This window comes from Astyanax mexicanus, chromosome 1 (assembly GCF_023375975.1).
Source record: "Astyanax mexicanus isolate ESR-SI-001 chromosome 1, AstMex3_surface, whole genome shotgun sequence".
Lineage (NCBI taxonomy): Eukaryota > Metazoa > Chordata > Actinopteri > Characiformes > Acestrorhamphidae > Astyanax > Astyanax mexicanus.
Genome location: NC_064408.1, coordinates 59,687,468 through 59,715,087, shown reverse-complemented (window position 1 = coordinate 59,715,087; position 27,620 = coordinate 59,687,468). Strand labels below are relative to the sequence as shown.

Below are 27,620 nucleotides of genomic sequence, written 5' to 3'. Positions count from 1 at the left end.
TTGTTGTGTTGTGTTCTGTTCTACATTATTTAATTTTTGCCAAGAAATGACTCAAGACGTTTTTCTAGACACCTGTACAAAAAAAGGTCTTTGTTACAAATTTCACAGTTTACAAAAAAGACGCACACAGCCGTAATAACTGCTTTGTTAGTGCTAGACTGTCGATGAGAAGAGGAATTCAGCTGGAAGATTCCATTTTACTTCTATCTGATTATGCTAAAGTAGAGGGGAAGAACTTTTACAAAACCTATCCTACATTTGGAACAGCAATTATAAACATCTGCTCTTTACGTGACCAATGCTTTTTACCATTTTAACAGGCAACTGTCAACCATGGTTACTCCTGTTTGTTACCCAGTAAAGTAACCATTGTTACCCAGTAAAGACATTATATTATGACCACCTCTTTGTTACCTTGTTACTCACGAAGCTTAAAGTTTTCTAATTACACACTGTAGTCCTGTATCTGTTTCTCTGCATACTTTATCATCCTCCTTTAACCCTCTTCTTCAATGGTGACGTGGTGGTGTGTTAGTGTGTGCGGTGCTAGAATGAGTGGTAGTACACAGCAGTGCTGCTGGAGTTTTTAAACACTTCAGTATCACTGCTGGGTTGAGAAACACGAACTGTACAGCAACAGGTGAGCATCTGTCTCTAATCTCGATGATCATACATCTACATGGTAAAGGAGCGAGGTAGCAGTGTCTAATAGAGTGGACTGTGTGTGAGTGAACACAATGTTAAAAAATAAAACAGCAGTGGTCCAGGACTAAGGCACTGCCACTATGATCGGGAGATTGCTGGTTCGAATCCTGTTCATGTAGCTTGTCAGCAGCTGCTGGAGCTCTGAGAAAGCACAATTAACCTTGCTCTCTCTGGGTGTGTAGATGGTGCTCTCCTCCCACATCACTGCGAAGAGTGATGTTGATCAGCATGAGGCGTCTGTGAGCTGATGTATCAGAACCGAGTCGCTGCGCTTTTCTTCGAGTGCACTGTGATGCTACTCGGCAATGCTCAGGTTGTGTCTGACTTCACTTGTATCAGAGGAGGCATGTGCTAGTCTTCACACTCCTGGTGTTGGGACATCACTAGTGATAGAGTGAGTCCTAATAAGTTGGATGGATAATTGGCTGTGTACATTGGGGAGAAAATGGGATAAAAAAAAAAAAAAACTCCAGCAGCACTGCTGTGTCTAATCCACTTGTACCAGAACAACACACACTAACACCTCATACACCACCACCATGTCGGTGTCACTGCAGTGTTGAGGATGACACACCACCCAAATAATAGCTGCTCTGTGGTGATCCTCTGGGGGAGGATAATAAATGTATGGTGAGCTGTAAGACTAGCAGTGAATGTAGTAACAAGGAGGTGGTCATGATAAGTGGAGGAAATCTTATTGAAAGTGCAATAAGAAGTAATGGAAACCAAATTTGTTCACTTTAGCACCAGTTTTAGAGGTTTACAAAGAATAATAGAAAATGTACAAGAAAGATTGGGCCTGAGCATAAAGCAGCAAGTGCTTCTGCACATGTAAGTAATGTATATAAAGCCCTTGCAGTTTTACCCTGTTTGATGTTGGAGCCCTTTGGTCAGCGGGGCTTCGAAAAGTTGCTACTGTTCTGCGTCCCGTTCAGACTTTGGAAATGTGGAAGTCGCAGGATTGGAGTGCAATATAAAAACAGTACAGTCAATGTAGTCCAGTGTAGTCCATCTGCACAGTTCTATCAGTCCTGACTCTCCCACCATTAGCCAATGGATAACCTGAATTCCATATCCTTGCGCTTCCTCTGCTGCACGTGCTCTGATTGCATCCTTTACAGCAGCTCTTAAAGCTCAAGCCGTGGCTCCGTCCTCCTCTGCGACGCGGTGGATTCCATTACCAGGTCCGCTTTGCACTGCCTGCGGCGTGCTGCTCAGGTCCCGGACGCTGCTGTGCCGTGATTGGCTGTCCAGGCGCTGTGAGCCACCGTGTCGTGATTGGCTCTCCAGGCGGTTGGTGCTGCTGTGCTGAAGCTGTTCGTGCAGGCGCTGCATGCTCCCGTGGGGGAGGCGCTCCTCAGCAGCGCGGAAACTACTGGCGGTGTACCTGCATCAGGAAGCACAGACACTGCGGGTTAGTGAGCTGGAATTAATGCACCTGTTTTTAAGAGTAAGTGAGTGGGTGTAATGCTGGAAAAGCTGCTTGAATTGACGACCTACAACATTTAGAGGAATACCTTAACGTTACCAAATAGAAGTTAGGCTCCTCCCTATATACAGTATATAGACAAAAGTATTGGTACACCCGCGCTCAGTCATTGTTTCTATTGAAATCAGCTGTAATAAAATACTTTATCCTTATAGTTGTTGGAATAACTGTCTCTACTCTCCAAAGAAGCATTTCCACCAGATTCAAACTCCACAACCCGTCCCAAGAGCACTGGATGGAGCACCAAACAGACAACCACCAGAGAAAAAGGTTCCACAGCTCAATTCTAAGGATTTAATACCCTATTAGACATGATGCCAGTAGGTTCATATTTATCCCCTTCTGAAAGTCCTATTCTATTGGCAATACTTCTCCACAGGGACCAGACATGTTTTGTGTGCATTTGTGTCACAAAAAAGAATGATTAAAGCTGAATGTATTCATTAAATGGGGTGTCCACAAACATTTAGACATATAGTCATAAAAACTAACCCATACAAGTTGTGCAATGTTTTAGAATTTTTCATAGTATAATAATAGTAACGGTATTATTATCATTATTATTGTTATTATACGTATTATTATTTTTATTAGAAGTAGTAGTAGTAGTAGGCATATTAGTAAGAGTTTTATTATACATTGACCATGTATTGAAATAAAAACAGGGTATTTTTGGTTCAACTAAAGCTTTGTGGTAAAGTTTTAAAAAATGTGTAACATATATTAATTTGTAAAATTTATCAGAACGCTGCATGTAAGGAAAAGCTCTTTTGTATATTTTTATTATTTACTAATAATTACTTTCGTTATGGATTAATCTGCTCCATTCATTGATTGATTTGTTTTTAAATTCAGAACATTCTCTGTTCAGCCACTAAACCCAAAACCATATTTTTTCCATTAATAGCTGAAAGGTGTTCGTTTGAAGTAATAAAACATACCACTCCTGCCTAAAAAAAAAAAAAAAAAAAAAAACATTTCATAACCATTTCATTTCATAAAAAGCTTATATTGTGGTAATTTAAGGTTTCTGTCTACTTTGGTGTGTGGACACTCACATTATGCAAATCAATCTGCCCCTAAACCCATACATCACCCAGTGTCCCTCCCAAACTACCCCTCCCACTTTTTAGCCTTTTTCAAATGTGAGATGAGGGTGAACTCAGCAAAAATCAGGGGGGTTAGTGCCCCTTTAAACCAAAAAATAAATGAATAAATAACTACATTTTCATAATATGGTGAACCTGACTGTGGCACACTGCTGCAACCCTACTCTATACATTCTAGTATACATGTATAAAATATAAATATAAAATAGTGAGTACAACCTGCTGCCACTATGATCAGAAGATCGCCGGTATGAATTCTGTTTATGTAGCTTGCCATCGGCTACTGGAGCACAATTGGCCTTACTTTTCTGGGTGGGTAGTTTTATACAATGTAAAATAGTCAGTGTACAGCTTGTAGAACAGTGGGATACTGTATGTTTATAATGTCCAGACAAAAATGACCCATGTGGGAAATCTGGGGTATCTAGAATGTAGAAACAGGTTTATTCCCTACCTGCCGTCTCGTGAGCGGTGCTGGCTGCCGTGGAAGCTGCTGGCCTTGCTGCGCACGCTCCCTGCGCGGCTGGTGCTGCTGCTGGCCGGCTCGTCCAGCATGGCCAGGTGTGTGGAGGAGGCGTGGGTGGAGGTGCCCTGAGTGGAGGTCCCTCGCGACTTTCGGACCACCGGCGCCCCGGGCTCGCGCAGCAGCAGCTGGGTGAAGTCGGGTTCCTGCAGCACCTGCCTGCTCTCATGCACCGTGCTGCTGGGGACGGGCGTGGTGGAGAGCGTGAAAGAGGGTGACAGTGGCAGGGCGTAGGGGGGAGCGGAGGGGAGGGAGAGATGCAGGAGCGAGGGAATAGAGAAGGGGAAGACGGCAGGGCCGCGGGAGAGGTGGGGGAAGGAGGAGAGGGTGGAGCAAGGGGTGGGAGAGGGGATTAATGCACTGATACAGGGGGAACCGGGGATGTGAGAGCGCAGAGATGGAGGCCTTTTCACTACAGCTACCAAAACTCTCACTCATGTACAGTACCATCACTAACACAGGATACAGGGGTCACACATGCTGTGATATGATATCAACACTACTATATTATATTATATTTGGTCAGCCTTCTGAACTTAAAAATGGGTTGATTTACAAAACAATTATGAGAATCAGTTTTGCAAGAATTTATTTCATTTAATCTTGTTTTGTAAAAATAAATATTACATCAAATATTAAAGCTTGAACAATAATCAGTACTATGCAGAGGTTTTAAGCTTCATTTAGTTGTTGTTTATCTGGACACTATTTGCTCATTTGCTCAAAAAAAAAACCCACTTATATTCGAATAAATACAAATAACATCATTCAAAAGAAGTCTAGTATTATTATATATATATATATATATATATATATATATATATATATATTATTAATAGCTGGTTTGGTAAATCACTGTTTGATAATGGTAAATCATGTGTGTCGTAAATGTCCCCGTGCAATTACAACCCTAATTTTTTATTAATGGTAAAATGTCTCATTCTCAGCTTCTGATATCTATTCAATGTTCTACTGTAAATAAAAATGTGGATATATGAGATTTTAAAATCATTGCATTCACTTTATTAGTAGCACTATATATGACCTCATTCCCAACTCCACAGCTCAATGCTAAGTGATTTACACCCTTTAACCCAAACCTGGCATTAAACATTATTCTATTATAACGTTTTATTCTACTGGCAATACTTTTCTACAGACTAGCCAAGTGTAGTGTAGTGTCAGCACTAGATCTGACCTTAAAGTAGCTAAATGCATTCATTATAAGGGGTGTCCAAAAACTTTTGGACATATCGTGTATATACAACTGTGCATATCATCAATGTCCAATAAAAAACATGTTTCTCCAAAACAGCATCTCTTTACAGAAGAGAGATTAAACCTTGTTATCTTGAAATGGAAGTATTTTAAAAGAGTTTATCAGGAAATTTTGAAACAGTGTAAGGGACTATTTGGGTGTTGCAGTATGATGTAGTACACATTTAAAATCGACACAAAAAGAAGATACCTGATACAAATGTATCCAAAAATGCATCCTTTAACATTATTCACAGTTTGTCAGAACACATTATCATGTGACTAATATAAATAAACCCCAGTCAGCTCTCTAGTGTCCAGAAAACTGACCAAATCTTATATTTCTAATAAAGATCATTTGTGGATCAGTTTGTTTCAGGAGACTCACTCTTTTCTCCGGTGGCCGTGGAAAAAGCTGGCCCACTCAAAGCAGGTCTTCTTGCTCCCCACCCAGAAGACAGAGGGGATGCCCACCACCAGCATCATCAAGTACTTAATGAGAAAGAGGGAGATGTTTGGCCTGCTGGTCTGTTCCACCTGTGCAAGGAAGAAAACATACGGCAATTTTAAGATGTAAATCAACCAAAAACAATAGAACCCTGCTGCTAATGATGCCTGAAAAAGCAGAGAACCAGTATTTCTATTTAGATATGGTGTAAGCCACATTACCAAAGTATAAATCATGCAAAAATGTTATTTTACGATGATAGTAAGAGAAGAAAAACTCTAGAGACAGTTTAGATTTCATTTGAAATACAGACGTGAATGACGTGAGGCTTGCATACTAGTTTGTTTAGATGAACATTTTCTGATAGTTTATAGTTAGCTTTCAACAAATCAATATCCGAGCATTTAGAATTTTCCAAGTTTGTCATTATGGAAAAACAGTTTTTCTTACTTTGCTTCTAAATAGATTACAGACAGTATAAACCATATATGTTTTATCTGGTCAAATTCATTTAATTTGCTCTTTATTTCATTCATTACTGCATTTTATTAGAAGCAGTGACGTGTCTGGGCTTGAAAGCATCAGGGATGGACCATCACACAGTGGAAATGAATCAGTATTTTAGATCTTTTTTTTGGATTCTGTGGATGCTAGACCTTCCAGCAACATCTTCAAATGTCAGGGTCTGATATGTTACAGGGGATCAATATACTGCTGTGATGCAGCACTGAGATATTATATAGCAACATATGCTGCTTATAAAATTACGTATTTTCCATGAATATTTCTGTTTTTAAACAAGACAATACAAGAAAAAGCACATGCTGCATATATTACAAAGACATGGAGACATGGCTGTGGAACAAGAGGGTTTGGGTACTGGATTGGCACACCAGCAGCTCTGATCGGTCCCCTAACTGAGAATATGTGGAGAAATTTAAACACAAAAATGTGACAATAACCCTGTACTTCTAAAACACCTTGGTAAAGAATAACAATTTTCAATGCTAAATGTCTAGCATTTGTTAGACATTTGTTAGCATCTAAATCCTTTTTGGAATGTGTTGCAGGCCTGACATGCAGGAATTGATACATACCAACAAAAGAAATTAAGTCGATAAGACAAAATATGAAATATCCTGGATTTATTCTGTCTGAATTGAAATGAATTTTTTCGAATGCGTTTTTATTACTGCCCCATCCTTTTCTGATTTAGGGTTGTATTGCCTTTCCTATAAACCACTTGCAATTGTTTCTTAGCTGTTTATGTCAAACTCAAACAATGCTGGGTTCTTCCTTGACCCAAATATTTGCCATTGAGATCCACTGACTCAGTCCACAGCCTCTTTTTAATAGACCTTCCCCAGGAGACCCTGCACCGGGGTGCAGCTATGTGACCACAAATCTGTTTTTTGCTTGTTTTTGTCCTGTTTGCTTGTGTTTGGTGAATTCTGGGATCCTAGAACGTTAATGAACAGACAGATTTATCACAGAATATATTCCTCCATGCCATTACACACACACACACATACATACACAGAGTTTGTTTTTGGTTGGCTTTATTAGCATTAGGAGTTAGTAATGCTGGAGCAAACCTGATTTGTAATCAGATCATGCAGCTGCCTTCTCCTCAGAGAGACTGCAGTGTGTAGCCATGTGACTTTACTGTGTGTGTGTGTGTGTGTGTGTGTATTTGCTCAAGATTGCCTGCGCATGTCACTGTAGGTTTGTGTGTTTGTATGTATGTGTGTGTATGTGTGTGTGTGTGTGTGTGTGTGTGTGTGTATGTGTGTGTGATTGTGTGGACAGGATGCATTTTTATTTCGGCTCAGTGAGCTGAGCACAGTGCTGAAGGCATAAACAAGGCTGCAGTCAACGCAATGTCTCTATTCTCTCTCTTTCTCTCTCTTTCTCTCTCTCTCTCTCTCTCTCTACCTCTCTCTCTCTCTCTCTCTCTCTCTCTCTACCCCTCTCTCTCTCTCTCTCACTCTCTCTCTCTCTCTCCCCGTCTCTCTCTCTCTCTGTACCCCTCTCTCTCTCTCTCTCTCTACCTACCCCGCTCTCTCTCTCTTTCTCTCTCTCTCTCTCTCTCCATACCCCTCTCTCTCTCTCTCTCTCTACCCCTCTCTCTCTCTCTCTCCCTACCCCTCTCTCTCTCTCTCTCTCCCTACCCCTCTCTCTCTCTCTCTCTCTACCCCTCTCTCTCTCTCTCTCCCTACCCCTCTCTCTCTCTCTCTCCCTACCCCTCTCGCTCTCTCTCCCTACCCCGCTCTCTCTCTCTCTGCGTCTACATTCAAAAACAGCCTTGTACATCAGCTGCGTAGCAGAAACACACACTGCATAATTAGGACACACTCTACAATCCACAATGCAGCTCTATTCTGTTCATTACCATATATTAACCCTCTCATTAAGACTCAATAAAGCAGAACAGAACTGAGAACAACATGATGTATAATAAACCTATACACAGGACCAGGACTGCATGACCCAGTCTCAATAATGTGCCTCTATTCCTGTCTGTCTTCCACATCTAAAGACACTGTGGTAAACATGGACTCATTAAAAAAGCCCTGTTACAGCCTCAGGCAACGGACACGGACACACACACACATACACAAAAACACACCCAGTGACACTCCCTTCCTAGACTGTAGACAGAGCTTGGCTTGAGTTACCGCACAACAAATCTGTCTAAGCATTCCTTGCTCTTAGCTGTCATTCACACTGCAGTTCCCTCCCTGTTGTTTCAAAGGGAGCGCGCTGTAGACACAAATTGTCGAGCACACAGCTGCCTGTGTTTATCCACTGTGGGTAAATCCAGTCATGTTCTACCAAGCTCACGTCTCTTTCTACAGACAATATGGCATGGATGCAGGATTTCCTCCTGTACTTATTACATCCTTAGTTAAAATTGCATTGCTATACAATTTAACCTAATGTTATGACTGTGCATATATATATATATATATATATATATATATATATATATATATATATATATATATATATATATATATATATATATATATATGAGAAAGAACTTAGCAATATGATACACATCCTGATAAAATATATCACAATATATATTGTGAATCTGTAGGCAAGCCTATATTAGGATTGTATGAATCAAATATTATACTATAAATACTATATATTATCTGAATAAAGGGAACGTTTATTTTTTATTTTATGTAATTTAATTAGAATTGTGGCCTGTGTTTTAAACACAACACTAAATTAGCCACTGTGGTACACCAATCTCTACACGTTAACTAATAACACGTTGTTCCAGTCTGCCTCTGCAACATGGGGGTGTGGTTGCAGTTTCTTGCCCTTATTAAAAGTACATTCCATGAAACATTGTTGATAAAAATACTAGAATTGAGTTGTGTGTGTATATATATGTGTTTGCATATGCCTATGTATATATTGGTATTATTTATTTATTTATTTTTCCTTTATGCTTTTCTCTCTCTCTTTCTCTCTCTCCTTTTTTTTGTTTTGTTTTGTTTGTTTTTTTGTGGTGAAGTTGGAAGAGTTGGGTGGTGGGATGTAGGAGGGGTTTAACAAGTAATAAAAAATAAAGTATTTTTAGTCCTCCGAAGAGGGGGGATGGTGGCGGGGTGAAAAAAAAAAAAATAATAATAATAATAATAACTAATAATCAGTACTGTTTTAAAAAAAATAACCTTCCAAATTAAATATTGTGATAATTCAATAAATTGATTTTTTCCTACAACCCTACTCTAAGCACTTATTGTATATGTCAGACTAGGTCTGTCACAATGACAGTTTTTCGTCTAAACGATTTATTGCACCAGAACTTATTGCAATAAAACATTACTGTCATTTTAAGCACATTTAGCCCAATGATGCAAAATTCAACGCAATTACACCATTTCAAAAAGTAATGAACTTTTATTTATTAAAACTTTATACTAAAACTGAATTGTCTACATAAATGTAACATAAACAAAACCCCTGTTTTTAAATAAATTTGACACACCAGCTCATTCAGGTTCATGGGCTTTTCTCATAAGAAAAAAAAACTGCCAAGACTGTATAATGGGTTATCAAAATGAATAAAGTCATGGCCATATATTGTACGATAAGCCGATAATGTAATTATGGTGACAGTGACAAAGTGTCTCTAAGTACACTGCATTAAAATTAAGAAATGAAGATGTGACTGAAGTGTAGACTTTAAGATTTAATTCAAAAGGTATGATCAAAAATATTGAGTAAACTGTTTAGGATTTACAGTCTTTTTCTTTTTCAAATGGTCAAAAGTAATTGGACAAACTAACAACACTGTAAATAAAATGAATGATTTAGTTTAACCTTAATATGTGAACAAATGCTGAATTGCACTGAGGTCAGGTAAAGTGACTTGGCTACTGAATACATTACAATTATTGGCTATAAGATCCTCTAAGGCAGCGTTTGAGGTGCAATACTGTGAAGAACCTTCCCAACAGGAATTTCTCATTTTCTTCACCATACTCAAGTTAATCTCAGTTTCATCTATCCAAAGGATCATTTTCCAGAACCCATGTTTTATATATTTTTTTTCAGAAGTCTAAAGTTCTTCAACATGCCTTACTTGTGGACTTTGACATGGCACAACACCTCCTCAACTTCACTATGTGTTTCAAAGGGTAAAAATTCTGAGATCATCTATTTTTGTTTCATTCTCTGGTTGTCCAAATTTTTTCTGAGGTTTCTGAGATACACTACTATTTTATTTAAGAAATGTACAAAATTATTGATTCCAGATAAAGTTTAATTTCTTTCTCTCTGTCTTTCTCTTTCTCTGTGTCTTCTTGCGTTGATTGGTTTTGTTTAGGTTTTACAGCCTTTTGAAAATAGGTTTTGATGCAGGTAAATTAATGAAAACTACGTCATTTTAGGTCATTTACCTGCATCAAAACCTATTTTCCTATAGTTACCTATTTTCTACACCTATTTTATACACTCCTACAATACCCTACTTAATATTTGAACTAAACTCTAAAGTATCTCCTTCATTCGTCAATAAACTAATAGGGAACTGGTCTTAAAAAGTAGTCATTTGTTCCATCATTTCTTTTGTATTTTTGAGTATGTTAAAATGGTTATAACTCTTAATTGGGTAATGCAATACTTTTCCATAAATCCCTTGAAGCTTTAAGTCTACACTTCAATAAATGTTTCCTTTACAGAGGCAAAACTACAAACATGGGTCTCTGTCAGTTCTGTTACATGAGTTAACAGATGCCTACACTGGCTAACTTCAAACAAAGTGATGAGGTGGCCATACTTTGATTTTAAAGCACAACCTATTTTGGAGGCACTCAGGAGCATCTCTCTAAACAAAACTCATTCATCGAGATGAGAGAGAGACACAGACAGAGTGAGAGATGTAGAGCAGGTGCTTCAATGCATAGAGTGGGTGTGTTTAATTATTAAAGGATAACGGAAGAGAGAGGAATTTGCTTGAGGCTCAAGGGTACCAGTAAAACGCACAGCAGAGGGGCTAAAACCATCCTGACAGTGTCAGAACAAGAGTTTAAATATTGCCTATAATGTTTCTCATGTGGACTAGGTGCAGTCTGCAGACTCAGTATACATTCAGAAAACGGCTGTAGTTGTTTATTTATGCATCATCACCAAAGAAACATTATATAATTATTTCACTACAATCTAAGGGTGTAAGAGAATGCTGATATTGTATCATACTGTGATATTAATTTTTGCAATACTGTATAGTTTTTTTTAATAAAAGTATTGATTTTTAATTATCAGTTGATATGTTAAGATTGCTTTTTTTATTCTTATAATTAAAATTTGTTTGTTATTTTATAATTTTATTTAAACAGTTTCAATATATTTGCTTACAATGTGTACATCTCTATATATTTGCTATATCACTATATATTTAGTGGTAATCCCTGTATCATGATACCAAATTTAAATCCTCTGGAATATAATAAAGAGGAAGATGGATGATCACAGGCCATCAAACCAAACTAAACTGCTTAAATTTTTTGCACCAGGAGTGACAAAGATATCCAAAAGCAGTGTGTAAGACTAGTGGAAGAGAACATGGCAAGATGCATGAAAACTGTGATTAAAAACCAGGGTTACTCCACCAAATATTGATTTCTAAACTTTATGAATATGAACTTGTTTTCTTTGCATTATTTGAGGTCTGAAAGCTCTGCGTCTTTTTGTTATTTTAGCCATTTCTCATTTTCTGCAAATAAATGCTCTAAACGACAATATTTTTATTTGGAATTTGGGAGAAATGTTGTCCGTAGTTTATAGAATAAAACAACAGTGTTCATTTTACTCAAACATAAACCTATAAATAGCAAAATCAGAAAAACTGATTCAGAAACTGAATTGGTCTCTTAATTTTATTTTTTCCAGTATGCACACTTCTAGCTAGTTACTCCAGTTACTTACCTTAAATGGACAGGGAATGTGGTACTCCCTGCATCGCTCCTGCACCCAGGTTATTTCCCATATCGGTCTGTAGCTCTGCTCATACAAGTAGCAGCCAATCACTGCCAGCAGTGGCACCAGGTAGAGTATGGAAAACACCCCGATCCGGATCATGAACTTCACCAGCTTGTCCTGGTTTTCCTTCTCCAGGGGAATCTCCATGCGGACGCGGTTGAGTGCAGCAATGCCAGCCAGCAGCAGTGCCACTCCCACGGCCACATCCAGCGCCAGCGGAGCGAGAAGAAACCAGCGCAGGGCTGAAAGATCGTAGAGTCCCACGAAGCACACGCCGCTCACGCTGTCACCCTCTACCTTATTTAGAGCCATGAGGGCAACCGTGAGAGCACCCGGCACACCCCACGCTGCTGCGTGAAACAGCAGGGCTTTCTTCTCAATGGCCTCACTGCCCCACTTAGGCACAGCTGCCAAGAACCAGGTGATGGTGAGGACCACCCACCACACGCTGCCAGCCATGGTGAAGAAGTAGAGAGTCATGAAGAGCAGCGTGCAGGCCTTGTTGTGTGAGCCCTGAGTGACGGTGGCAGCGCGGAAGCGTCCCGGAGCCGCCCGGTTACAGGCCACCCGGTCCTCCAGCAGAAAGCCCAGGAAGAAGACCAGGGACACCATCATGTAGCAGACGGCGTAAAAGATGATGGGCCGCTCTGGGTAGCGGAAGCGGCTGACGTCAAGCAGGAAGGTGAGGAAGGTGAAAAGCGTGGCTGAGAGGCACACTATAGAGACCATCCCGATAAAGTAACGGGCAAACAGAAGCTCATCACGGCTGAAGTACATGTTGGGGCAGGGGGCAGAGCAATCGCGCGCACTCAGGAACGAGTAGCCCAGCTCCGGGTCCACCTTCAGCTCACGAGGACACCAGAAGCCGTAATCACGCTGCACCGACACTGCCGGCTCCTTCGTAGCGTCGGCACTTGAGAGCAGGTCCACAGCTCGAGGGTAGGACTCATCACAATCAGGAAACCTGCAGGAAAAATTACTGAGTTATTATGAGTAACATAATACCTAACATTACTGTATCATTATTTATGTATTATTATTATTGATAATCATAAAACTTACTATAGACACACTATAAATAATTTAGTATCTGCTATGTACAGTGCCCTCCATAATTATTGGCACCCCTGGTTAAGATGTGTTCTTTAGCTTCTCATAAATTGAGTTTTGTTCAAAATAATATAGGACCACGATGGAAAAAAAGAGTAAAATACAACCTTCAAGTGAATTTATTCAGTAGGAAAAAAATCCCACATTAAGAAATAATTATTTAACATCAAATCATGTGTGCCACAATTATTAGCACCCCTGATGTTAATACTTTGTACAACCCCCTTTTGCCAACAAAACAGCACCTAATCTTCTCCTGTAATGTTTCACAAGATGGGAGAATACAGAAAGAGGGATCTTTGACCATTCCTCTTTGCACATTCTCTCTAAATCATCCAACGACCTGGGTCCTCTCCTCTGCACTCTCCTCTTCAGCTCACCCCACAGGTTTTCAATGGGGTTGAGGTCTGGGGACTGAGATGGCCATGGGAGGAGCTTGATTCTGTGTGCGGTGAACCATTTCTGTGTAGATTTGGCCACATGTTTAGGGTCATTATCTTGCTGAAAGACCCAGTGACGACCCATCTTCAGCTTTCGGGCAGAAGCCACCAGATTTTGTTTTAAAATGTCCTGGTATTTTAGAGCATTCATGATGCCATGCACCCTAACAAGGTTCCCAGGGCCTTTAGAAGAGAAACAGGCCCACAGCATCACTGATCCCCCGCCGTATTTCACAGTGGGCATGAGGTGCTTTTCTGCATACTCAGCTCTTGTGTTACGCCAGACCCACTTAGAGCATTTGTTGCCAAAAAGCTTTATCTTTTTTTCATCTGACCAAAGCACACGGTCCCAGTTGAAGTCCCAGTACCGCTTAGCAAACTCCAAACGTTTGCGTTTATGATTGTGAGTGAGAAATGGTTTCTTCCGTGCATGCCTCCCAAACAGCTTGTTGGCATGTAGATAGCGCCTGATGGTTGTTTTGGAGACTTTGTGACCCCAAGAAGCTACCATTTGTTGCAATTCTGTAACAGTGAGCTTTGGAGAACTTTTTATTTCTCTTATCATCCTCCTCACTGTGCGTGGTGGCAAAATAAACTTCCTCGTCCAGGCTTGTTTACCACTGTTCCAGTTGTTTTAAACTTCTTAATAATTCCTCTGACAGTAGATATGGACAGGTGTAGGCGAGTAGCGATTTTCTTGTAGCCATTGCCTGACTTGTGAAGGTCAACACACATCTGCCTCACTTGAATGGTATGTTTCTTTGTCTTTCCCATGTTGAAGATAAATGGCCTCTGTGTCACGTCATATTTATACCCCAGGGAAACAGGAAGTTGTGAATTACTAATTAAATGTTCCTACATACTCTGATCAACTTCGTAAACTACTGTAGAAGTGACAGAAATACTTTTATTAAATTTATTTCCTAAGAATTGTTAGGGGTGCCAATAATTGTGGAACAGGTGATTTTATGAAGAATAATTATTTCTTAGTCAGGGATTTTATTTCCCCCTTAAAATTTACTTGAGTTAAAGGTTGGACTTTACTTTTTTTTCCCATCGTGGTCCTATATTATTTTGAACAAAACTCAATTTATGAGAAGCTAAAGAACACATCTTAACCAGGGGTGCCAATAATTATGGAGGGCACTGTAACTAGTTTGTTTCAATAATGTGTATTTATAATGTGTACACTGCCGCCTGAATGTGAATAAAGTTTTTTTTTTGAGTCATGCAGTCGTATGCATTTGCCTTGTCATTACAGTAATCTGGGACAAAATTATTTGAATAAATTAAGTGCATCATATATCTTATGTCAGCATATTTAAGACCTCTGCAAAATTAGTGTAATATTTAAACAAACAAATTGTCTTAACTATGTATTATGTTATAGCAATGATAAATATTATAATAATAGGATTAGATTAAAGAAAGTAAAATAAATATAATTAGATCCATGTTTTTTGCTCTCTGGTGGATTACTCAACACTGCATGCTCCAGAAAGATACACTCAAATTTCTGATCATAAGGGCCTAAATATTTTAACTTTTTAATGTTTTAGTTTGCTTAAAAAAAAGTGTTGTAAACAATGACTTACAGATTTATATAATCACAATTTCTTTTAATAAATAATTATAATAAATGCATATGTAATCAATTATTTTCCTTTTTTTTATTAACTTGGGTCAAAAGATCAAAAAACCCTGCTGTACCAAATATTTACTTAATTACCTGAATGACTTAATTGCAGCTTTAAAGAGTTAACAAAAATCAAAACACATTTAAATAACCTTAATTAATACGCTTATCTAATCTCTCTTGGAATTATGATATCTGATATACTGTACCTGTTACAGGTCATCTCGTCAGGCCAGGTCACTCCAAAGATGTCCATGAGTTTGTAGCAGTCACTTTTGGCCTGCTGGCACAGACGGCGGCAGGGCAGGGTCACGCGACCATATTCAGTACACACAGGAGCGTACAGTGCACACAGGAACGGCCGCAGGTCATCAGAGCAATCCAGGTTGACCATGGGGTGAAAGGGCTGCAGGAACAGAGACAAGGAACATTTCAATTAGAACATCACTGCTAGTTTATATAATTAGGAAGGTGGATCAGTACAGAGTATCATTAATTTTTAATGTTGGATAGTGTGTGTTGGGTAGCTTTTTTGACCACTGTGAAGTTTAAATTATTAGCAATGTCTCAACTAGAGCATTTTTAGGGGAGCACATGAATTTTTCATCATACAATCTTCATTTATTTATTTATTATGTGGTACATTGTAGACTCTACAGTACTTTTCCGTACGATTGCCCAACTGAATCATCAGTTAAAGAGGAGGATGTAGTGCTGTTTATAGGACTGGCATGTTAAGAAAACCCCTCAAACCACATCCCGCTCTGTAGAACAGTACTGAGAGAATGGAGTCCAGGGATGCCTTTGTGTGGGGCGGGGAGACATGCTGTTCTTTGAGGCCCACTTTGCCAAGAGGCATTATGGAAGTACCACCAGCCAATGGAGGCTGGACTTAAATATGCAAATCCTCAGTAGGGAAGGAAAAGAAGGAGACTCCGCCCAAGACCAGACAAGACAGTCTCGTCCTGCAATGGAGCAGGTTGAGGTTTTGTTTTAAAAAGACTTTGGGGGTGGAAAATGTAACACAATCCTGGTTCAAACATTTATAGATGAGCTCACATTTGTTTCATGGTCCAGGCAATTGTTTTTTTTAAATTATAGGCATTTTAGGTATATTTTAAGGCACATGGTTTAGCATTAAGCATTAAGTATTAGCATTAACCTCTTAACAGGTCAGGAATTTTGTCAACTGTCTGCCTGACATTACACTACTAAATCCTGAGGATTTGTATTCAAGCATTACAGAAAAATCATTACTGAAAAGCATAATTTTAATTGTAACAGAAAATATAAAAAAATATATTTAAGTAAATCTGCTAATGTCAAAATATTATGAATAAAATCATAAAATTGGCTCTTTCCTGAAGTTCATTTTAAAATCAATATTTCCTAAAAAACAAATAATTCTGTTTGTCTAGTTTTTACGTCTATTTTCAAACGTACAGAATTTGGGTTTGATTCCTGTTACTGATCTGTTATTATTAAGTTGAGTAGAGAGAAAACAGGCAGCTTCTCCAAATGTGCTGTATGAGATTTCAAACCCCTTACATTTTCAGAATCTAAATAGGTTATTTTAATGCAGAAAAAAAGAGTTTTCTATTACCTACACCAGCAGCCTGTATACAGGACAAGGCATTTTAAGGGGTTAAGTATCTAAAATTCCTAAAAAGTAGAATCTGTAACATGTTGCACATGGCGTGTTTAATTAGGGCTGTCAACTTAAAGGCATTAGCACACGCAGTTAATCTGTAAACTTTAACACATTAATATTTTTTTTTAACACAAAAGCCTGGTGATGCATTAGCAGTTTTATTTAGTAATATAACACAGCAACACTTACTGCTGAGTTCAGATGGCAGATTACCTTTTACTTACGCTGAGGTTTATGCTCTCTTTCTTTTTCTCTCTCTCACACACGTGTGGTCATGCACCCAGAGAAACAGCTAATGGCATGTTTTCTCTTTTTAATTTGTTAAAGGTGTGGAATATGGAGCTACATTAGCATTTTTTTTCTGCATTAATACTCTAAGATAAACTCAGTAACTCAGAACATTACAAAATTATAGATTAAAAAGCATCAGAGATATTATTACAAAATAAAACTCCACTGACATCTTAAAATACAGTAAAACTACTCTATGATAATATAATACAGTAAAACTACACTGAGATAATATAATACATTAAGACTACCATGAGATATTATAACACAGCAAATCTACCCTGAGATATTATAATACAGTAAAACTACACTGAGATATTATAATACAGAAAAAAGGATCCTGTCTGCTAGGTGTAAATCACACCATTATTACTGTTCCCTTCCCAAAAATACAGTTAAGTACCTAACATTAAAAAAAATGTATGCGTGATTTTATCCATGATTAAGTCACAGAATATTGCTGTGATTAATACAAAGATTGTTTGGGGATTGGCACCAATAATACAAATCTAAGTGTTTCTAACATAATTTTTTTTATTCACATTTAAACATGCATTAACAAAAGCTCAGTCTTAAAGAAGAAAAACTGTGATTAATTGTGCTTAATCACAGAATTCTATTGTGATTAATTGGATTTTTTTGTATCGATTGACACCACTAGTTTTAATACAATCGAAAGGATCATAAGTAAAACATATTAAATTCTATTGTAATTAATTCGATTTTTTTTGTATTGATTGACACCACTAAAAAGGAAACCTTGAATAAAACATATTAAATGTAAAGGTCCCTAAGAAGCAAAGCATTATTTTAATTCAGCACCTGAGGTAAATAAAGAAATTAGTCAGAAATGATAGACGCTAATGTACATATAGCCATTCACAAATTCTACATGGCACAACCACCCACAGCACATGTGGAATATAGCCGACCGTATGTATGGTTATAACCCGATACCGGCATTGTTGCTACCAGATTTTCTCAAAGCTGCCACCCAAACCGTCTGTAAAAGGGATTAGGATGGATGTTAGTCTTGCCCATTTTGACACAAAGAATCCACATCAAGTCATCTTTTCCACACACCTAATCCATATTTAACGCAGTATATTCTGCATGGCTCGACATTTCCCGCAGACATGACATACAAAAGGGATGGCTTAAGTGTGTGCAGCTTCACGCAGCTGTTTACATACACACATTACAGTGCTATGGAGGAGAAAGGCCTGCTCTGTTGTAGTTCTTACATTATAGTTGCATGCCTTATCCACAGAATTGAAAGTCTGTGCCAGAGGGTGATAAAGCTTCTGCATTGTAAATAGAGTATGAATCACTTCTATGACTGCCATTGATTGATTGTTTTACAATGCCACCCCCACCCCAAGCTGTGGTGAGGGACCATAGTCCACTTTATACTCACTGTATGCCCTTAGCTTGAATGTGAGTGTATAGTGCTATTTCGTTTATGCTTGTGTAGTGAGCAAAATGACCTAGGTAACCTTGTTGGTGTGACTTAAGATTGTATTGCCATACACCACTCTGGAACTCAATTGTCCAGATCAAATAAGTGGACACTTACTTGTTTGTAAAGAGAGTTATAAATAAAGTGGGTGCCCTGGTTCGCTGGTCCACTGGAGAGCATTATCTCATCACGGCCTGTCATGGCATATTACATGCACTAGGATGATCTGAAGAACTCCAGTGTGTGCATCTGTGTGACCCTGGGCTGTTCTTGAGGGAAAACTACTATATAAGAATTGTCCTGCCCACAGTCTCCTAAAAGCGTTTTTGTAAGCTACAACTCAAAACATAGAGCACGCATATGTATCATACAAGCACGATAGCTCTGTGAATGATCATAAATTATGTAGGATAAAATACATATGGCTCAAAGTTCAAATCACGACCTTTACACATCAAAACAGAGCTTTGATACAGTAAGTGCTTTCTAAACATCTAATACAGCAGGGCTCTCCTCACCATGCACAATGTGACCGACACATTCCCGAGCTCTATTAAACAACATGCTAATATGTACTGTTACATGCGATGGTAAATTTGTTTCACACTCACAAAGGCAGCCATTGTCTGTCAGGTGTTGGGTGACTTAAGCCAATTAGTCTAAATGCAATTGCAGTCTTAAATATCTGTATAACCTAATTGTAGACACATCTTGTGAGCCGATGCTGAACAATTCAGTGTTTCCTGGCTAATGTGTATGTGTATATTTATAGACATTCACCAAACACTTTATTAACAAAACCTGTACATCTATTAAATCATGTAAATATCTTATCAGTCAATTATGTGGTACAAAATTATATAACCTTCTGTTGGGTAACCTTTTAGCCTCATTTCTAAAGGTTATAAGATTATATTTTTGCTCTGCTAAATGTGTTAACATGTACTGAGTACTGCAGTGTTCCCTCATCAATTCCAAAAAAATTAAATGCTCTTAAATAAAATAAACGATTTTATAAATAAAAGGTTTTTCACATTCAGATGAGATTTGGAATTAACACATATGATTTGTTTGAAATAGCAAGAATAAATAAGTGTTTCTATCAATGTATTTGAGCTGTTCTAACATCTAGGGCCCTATTTTTTAAATCTGTAAGCGAACCTCAACTGTGCACAGTGCAGCTTAATTTAGGGCAGCAGTGCCTTTGGCATTATAAGAACAGAAAAAGTATGCCTTGTGTGGCTTGAAACTCGCAAAAGACATGAACTAATTTTCTTAATCATGGCAGTGTTTTGGGCAAAACATGAAATAAACTAATCAGCAGTTCACTTGCCCTTCCTTTAAAGCAGGTCATTTACGGGAACAGTAATGTTATTTTATTTCGTTTTTTTTTTTTTTTATTGTTGGTGTAAAAGTTGGGTTTGAGCACTGCTGCGTGACTGTGTGTAATTATCGGTGGTGTTTGCCCATTGCCAAGATAGCGATGAACGCCTGAGTGTTGACTGTTGTCATGGTTTTAATCTGTCGGTGGTGCACCTGTGTTTTCTCTTGCCAAGAGTCAAGTCAAGTGGCATAAAAATATGATAAAATAGTTTATTGTAATAAACCCTGGGACAATTTATTGTCCGTTTATAAAAACATTTATCGTGTCACGCCTAAACTTTATATACTTCCTGCCTCCCAGGCCTTCGTTGTAAATATCATATGTGCACTAGCATACACTGTAAATTAAAAAAATTAAAATTAAACAAATACACTAAAAACCTAAATTGCCTATAGTGTCACAGGCTGAATTCATACTGCCACTTCCTGATGGATATTATCTTATTTATATTTTCTCCACCCCTTCTCTTCAAATACGCAGCACATTTTAAAAGCTCCTTTCATTCAAAGCGCTTCATTAGGAGGATCTTAGCTCTTTAAAGCTCACTTGGCCCTCCTCAGCACACACAGTCAAGACATCATCCAAAATTAAAAAGCTTAAATTTGTTCAGATCAGATTCGGCACTCTCCCTCTGCCGCTCTCATCTCCCTGCTGCCCGCTCCTTCTGCTCACGGCTGCCCAGTGCTCCGCATATCCATCCCACTGCCATGGCAACCGGTGGGTGATACACCACGGGCCGGCGTTAGGGAGGGGTCTGTATGGAGCGGGGTCAGAGTGCATGGTGTGGGGGGTGGATGAGTGTGAGTATATGTGTGTGTGAGGACCACCTCCTGAGAGAGAAAGCTCTGCTCTTTTGTTGCAAGACAATTGGGAATGGTTTCCAAAGCAACGGCACTACCTTATGTGGGGGGAGGGATGGAGAAGGAGAGAGAGAAAGAGAGAGAGGGAGGGAGGAGGTGGGAGAAAGAGAGAAAAAGGACAAAAGAGTGGAGGAGAGATAATGGGTAGGGCTCACTGGCTTCAGATAAACTGTGATGAATGTTTAAGCTTCAGACTAGGTGTAAAATAAGTGCATCTTCACAGCCTGAGACAAAATGTCCAAAACGTGGTGTCCTTTAATGCACTGAAATTGTCTTTAACCTGACGTTCCTCAGCCAGTCTAGAGTATTACTGTGGCATCTGGATAAAATTAAAAATTTAATACAATCAGAAAAATTATGTTCATTAATAGAAATATGTTTTGTCCCTAAATGTACAGTTTGGGTTTTATAATATATAAATATATTGTTATTTTGATAAATGATACCCTAAAAATTAAAAATTAAAAAGAATAAATCACAATGTTTAAGCAATGTTAGTATTTTATTATTATTATAATTATAATTATAATAATAATAATAATAATTATTATTATTATTATTAATAATAATAATAATAATAATAATAATAAATATTATTATATCCACCCATCACTATTTTCTTTTGTCTCACGTATGTCTATCTGTGTCCTTGTTGTAATGTAATGTCTCCTATTCTTTTATATTTATAATCTTATTTTCTGTACTAGCTGTAATTTTTGGGAAGGAGAGTAACATAATTTCAATTCTCTGTATGTCCTGCAGATTTGCATTATTGACAATAAAACTACTTGACTTGACTTGACTTATTATTGTTGTTTTTTATTATTATTAATATTATAAATATTATCATGAACATCTCTTTAAATATTGTAACAGTATTTTTACCCAGCTCATGTGTTATAAATTCACAGGAATAATCAATTATTGTTATATATAATATAGAATTCTTTATATAAACATAAATTTTTACACTCATTAGAAATAATGATGATAATAATAATAATAATGAAGAGTATAGATTGTATTCTTATTTAACTTTTTACTTGGCCATTAGTCTTGTAGATTTGGTGTGTTATACTACATATAGCATAGCAGCAGTTTAGACAGAGTGGGGGTCAGTGGCCAGCCATAAAAACATTAAGCATTCAAGCTTTGTCACATTACAGCGCTAGGATCTAAAGTGTGGATTTTAAAAACTAAGGCATAAAAACAAGCCTCGCATTATACAAAGGGTAAGTAGTGAACAGCATTTGCTTGACCTGTCCTTTTAGACCACGACAACGCAAATCTTGCTCAGCTATCCCTGTCACTCTGTAAACACTGCAACAGTCCCTCATTCCCATCCCTCAGGCAAGCGTCCCATTTCACAAATGAGGTTACACAGAGTTCAGGCCAAAAACAACTGCACTGTGCAGCAGCCCATTTGAATCTGAAAGGCTCGATCCTTTAATCTGTTTCTGTGGTGCCAAAAATAAAATGCTGTGCTTTAAAGAAGTTGGAATTTTTTGTTTTATTAAATTCTGTTTGATTTAAGTAAACCAACAAATGAAATAAAAAATGGTGCACAGATGGATCAAAAGGAGCACTTTGGTCTTTCTAGTCATGATCACGGCTTTTCAATGGATCTAATTCGCGTTTAAAGTCACATGTCAGTCTTCAGAGGGCTTTTCATTGCCCATTAGTTTTGCATTCTGCAAGACCTGAATTGTGCCAAAAAGGAAGGGACTAAAATGGGAGCTTTAATAATTGAGTTCTCTCATTTGCGTGAATTTCTTTAGGATTTACAATAAGCAAAAAAGTAATATGCTGCTTACAGGTCACTCTATCACTATATCATGGTTCAAAAGTTGTTTTCATTCTACATGAATCTGCACTTTTTAATGCATACAAGCGCTCCTACGTATATTTACAAATGCATATGGACTAGCACCAGCCTAATTTTCTCACTTTTAGCATTGTAATATAGCAATGAGCTCTAGGAATGAGCATTGATGTGTGTTGACTCAAACGTCTGCAAATAATTTTATGAAACAATGTGAATCTACTAAGCTACATAGATGTAGATGTTCCATAAGATATTCAATAATACCAGCCAGTAAATGCTGGTCATAGTAAATGCACTGGTGCTGTTTTTGATTCTCATTTATTTCTTTAAGACAGATTCTTTTTAACAGCAAATACAACATAAATGTAGTTATTAGTTATACTGAGAATAATGAACACAATAGGAAGAATTCTAGCACATGTTGGTGTGAGATGATCAGTGTTCAAACTTCAGTTCTGTCACTTCTAACTCGTGGTTTTGCTGTATGTAGGTTAAGAATGATCCTTAGATCCTAGGCCCTGCATGTGAATGCTTCTGTGTGAATGTGTGTGAGAAAGAGAACACACAGCTCTAAGTTGTGGACATGGCTACAGTGCGAGGAGTTACATAACTGGCTTGCTACACAGATAAACAGGAGGCTGAGCAGATGGGCGTTCCGGGCTCATCTCCATCCTTTCATTCCCTCTCTCCTTGTTTTTTTTTTCATCCCTCTAGCACTCTGCATCCCACTTTCATTTGGAAAGGATGGGCAGAATAAGGCCATGTGACCAACAAAAGCATTGTGGGCCATCAGCAGAGATATAAGACATACCCTAACAAGCTAATGCAGCCGCTCTCTATCTAAATCAACTGTACAGTGCAGTTCAGCAGAGAAGATTAACCAGCACCCGGCATCATTCCAGTGGTTACAATTGCAGATAGTGAGATAGCAGTGCATACAGGGTAAACAATGTGCCTAAACACCATTAAGCATCAGCCAAAGACACTTATATATATATATTTTAGAGGTGTGCCAAAAAATCGATTCACATAAGAATCTTGATTCTCATTTACTACGATTCAGAATCGATTTAAAATGTCCCAAAATCGATTCTGAGGGGCGGGTTTTAGACTGATTTTGGGCTGGGTATTTTTGTTGGACCTGGCAACCCTGGGGATAGCGCTTGTCCCTTTGGAGATCTTCCAGACACACACAGAGCGTAGGTGTTTGAGAATCACCGGTAAGATGGCAGAACAAGCACTATATTACCTTAGATTAACGTGTAGTTTCAATGTTTTATGGCAGAATGCTTCATAACAAGCATAAAAAAGATCGCTAGTAGTTAGTTTCAGTAACTGTTAGCTAGCTAACTAGCTAACTTTCCAGTTCCACCTTAAATAACGCTACAGGTGGCAGCGGGCTGCAGCATTTAAGGCGGAACGGAAAAATAACAATAAGCTAATCAGAGCTAATTTCAGCTCCTCATCACAGAGGAATTAAGGAATGGACAATATGAATTAATTTCTCCACCTCCTGCCCCCTTTCTGAAGAAATACAACCACCTTAAATTAACTAGTTAATCAGCAGCTGCTCCTGAACTTTAGCGCTCCACTGCTATCATCACATCAGCCCAGCAGCGTCACCTACACACCACCGCTAGTAGCCTGGTAATAAAGCAGTGTTATTTATTTATGTATTTATTGTTCATTAACGTCATTGTGATATCCCAGTGATTCCTCTGTCACTGAGGACCCACATTCCTGCACATTTTATTGTTTTTGTAACACATTACTTGCTCCAGGACCAGTGTATATTATGGAGGGTTTTTTTTCAATACGATTCATAAGCCAGAAGCAGAAATATTTATAATTCAAATCGTTTTGAATCAAAAATCGATTTTGAATCGAATCGTGGCCCCCAAAATCGGAATCGAATCGAATCGTGAGATAGTAATCGATTCCCACCCCTAATATATTTATATATGTGCATGTCTACATTTACAATATAGGATGTAGATTAACAAACAAAATCTGCATTAATCATTTTTAAAGGCATATTGTCTCATTAAAGAGGTTAACGCAGGTTATCCTCAATTCTGCTTGTGTCATGAAGCATGACATAAGCTGCTTAAAATCAGTGGCTTAGGACTGCACAAATGAAGAAGATCAGATTTGTTTCCCTTTCAGCATTATTTAAACGTGAATACAGTGTTTGATGCATAAACAAAATCTCACCAGCTGACTGATCGTTTGCTCAATTACATCAAATTGCAGGTTTTCAGAAACTAAAATGCTAGAAACTAAGATGTTTTACCTCCATGGCGAGGGCTGCAGTCTGCTGGTCATAGTGGTTGAGCAGGTTGGGCATAAAGGTGGTGTTGTAGGAGAGGCCCTGGCACATCCGGAGTGTAATGGGCTCGCAGGTGAACGTGCTGTGACTGCCTGTAGACTCCATGTTGATAGCCGAACATGTCGTCAGCATGGAGATGAGAATCCAAAGGAGCCCCATTGTGTGAAAATCAGCTCAATGCCTGGCAAGACCGGTCAGGTCCTGCTCTAAGCCTCTGTATCTCTGTGAGGATAAATGTTAGGAAGGCTGGAAAGCATCCATCGACTCACAGACTCCAAAGCTGACCTGGGTGTGGTGGGCTGTCTCCATTGTTGCTTTGCAGAGGCAGACAGGTATTAGCTGATCTCCATTATCTATCAAAGGTGGATGTTTGGTGGACTTTCATGGCTTTCCTCGTGGCTTTCCTTTCTTTTGTTTCTTTCACTTTCACAGTCTCGCCATACCTGTGGAGAAAACAGAGGCATTAATAGTAACCATGAATACACTGGCAAATAAATAGATATGACAATATTTCAGCTATCAGCCATTAAGTGTAAACGATTAAAACCACCAGGACTTAAAAGTAACCCATATAAAACCTCTTACATTGTAACAGGTGTGATTAGTCTAGAAATTATGGTAAAAAAGATGTGGAAATCTCATTTCTGTTAAAGACAGCTTATCAAAGGATAGACAGACAGACAGACAGACATTTTATTGATCCCACAGGGGAAATTCAAGGCCAAATATGTCTGAATGCTTCCTTTCAGAACAAAATGTAAGTTTTTTTTCGCTCATGCTACCAGAACTGCATGTTAGTTGGAATGTAGGCTATTTTAACCCACGCATAATTCCAATATTACATTTTATATTGACTTAACAGAAAATTAAAATGAAAAAGAAAATAGACTGACAACAGGACAGTACAACAATTAATTTTCAATATATATCACAATATAAAAAGTTTTAATAATGGATAAAACATTTTTACACGAAATTTAAAAAAAAATGCAACAACTGTCACTGACTGATTTCCATTACAGGTCACAGCACATGAATTGGTAAGTTTATTTGTCAGAGGTTTGTAAATACAGACATCTGTTGTGGGTGTTCTTAACAGTTTTGTGTGACTTTTACGTTGTTATTATATTGTAAGAACCGAAATGAAACTGTAAACTCCGTAAAACGTGTGTAACTGTAGTGTTGAGAAGGTAAAGCATGCAAAAACGTCTTGTCTCTATAAGTAAGTGGTATGGAGTAAGTTATCTCATATGAACATATGAGTCTAGAGCAGGAGTGTGGTTTCTGCACAGACAGCTCGAGGGAGAGAGAGATAGTGCTGTTATAAGGTTTTCTCTGAGTGTTGAGGGAGAACTGGAGCACCACAGACCCCTGTAGCCCACCAGCCTCCAGCGGGAGAGCGGAGAGCACAGTCCGCACCTCCACAGCAGAGTCCGGGTCCTCTCCTCAGCCCACAGACCCGCCGCAGCTCTCTGCCCGGACTCAGCCCCAGCCCCAGCCCCGCTCCCCCGCCGCCAACAATAGAGCAGGTCTCCCGGTGTCGGAGCGAGGCGGCCGCGCGCTGAGGTGATCCACACACACTCACACACCGCTCACTCCTCCCGAGTCCCTGTCTCTCTCTCTCTCTCTCTGTCTGTGTCTGAGAGCGGCTCGCGGTTGTTCAGCATTAGGTCTGATCTGTGTTAAAGCGCTTCTCTTATTGATAGATAGATATAGTAAATGGTTTAATGGTCTTACCTCTCCTCCGCTGCTCGTTGCGGTCGCTTCACGTGTCTCTGAGCTGCTGCTGCTGCTGCTCCTCAGCGGCGCTAACAATAACCGCCCCTCTCCACCAACACCCACCCCCCTCCTCACACACACACACACACACACACACAGAAGGAGAAGGACTCGCACGGGCGCGCGCACTCCACGTGAACGCGTCCGGCCAGCAACGTTCCTGTCAATCAGTGCAAAGTATGTTAAATGAACGTTGATTTTCCATCTCTGCTGCTTTAACCCTTTCAGACCCTGCATCCACTGTAATGGACTCGGTGTGTTCTTCTTTCACTTAACACAGATTGAGACCTATTATTCATCAGAATAAACATTTTTAGCCAATCAAACAGCAGTTTAGCCCCGCCCACTGCACTGAAAAAAATCTGCACACTAAAGTAAATCATGGGAGCATCAAAGCTAATGTGGCAGAGTAAATTCATTTTCCCATCCTGTTAGGATTTTTTACTGCTTAGAAATAATTTGTGAAAATATAGACATATATATTAAAATGTGCGTAGAACAAAAAACGTTATATGTCATATGAAATTAAAAGATAGCAGTGTTAAACCAATGGCTGCACTGCAACGAGCAGACAAAACACAAATATTATGTTTGATTTTTATTTATTAATTTATTTTATGTATTTATTTAATGAATTTATATATTTTTTCATCATTAAATGTTGTTTTTTCATTAATGACATTAAAGAATGAAATGCAAACTATTGTGGACAAAACTCTCCCATATGGATGCGCAGAAATGTATCCACCATTAAAAATATCACTACAGGTCACATTTTAAGCTCCAAACACCACATTTGGTACAGTCATAGAATTAATATT

At 38.5% G+C, this 27,620-nt stretch overlaps 1 protein-coding gene across 2 annotated transcripts; it reads right to left on the bottom strand.

Moving 5' to 3' along the window:
- Nucleotides 1–27,048, bottom strand: fzd3a (frizzled class receptor 3a). Of its 2 annotated transcripts, none has more exons than XM_049481017.1 (7): nt 26,758–27,048; nt 24,985–25,463; nt 15,431–15,627; nt 11,982–12,999; nt 5,472–5,620; nt 3,758–4,006; nt 1–2,092 (listed from the first exon to the last, which is right to left on the bottom strand). In XM_049481017.1, the coding sequence occupies exons 2-7, from the start codon at nt 25,177–25,179 to the stop codon at nt 1,840–1,842; spliced, it is 2,061 nt and encodes a 686-aa protein (XP_049336974.1). In that variant the 5' UTR covers nt 25,180–25,463; nt 26,758–27,048; the 3' UTR covers nt 1–1,839. The 2 variants fall into 2 exon arrangements, with proteins under 2 accessions (XP_049336974.1, XP_049336976.1); XM_049481019.1 differs by having other exon boundaries at nt 3,758–4,003; nt 26,758–27,047.
- Between the last annotated feature and the right edge of the window lie 572 nt (nt 27,049–27,620).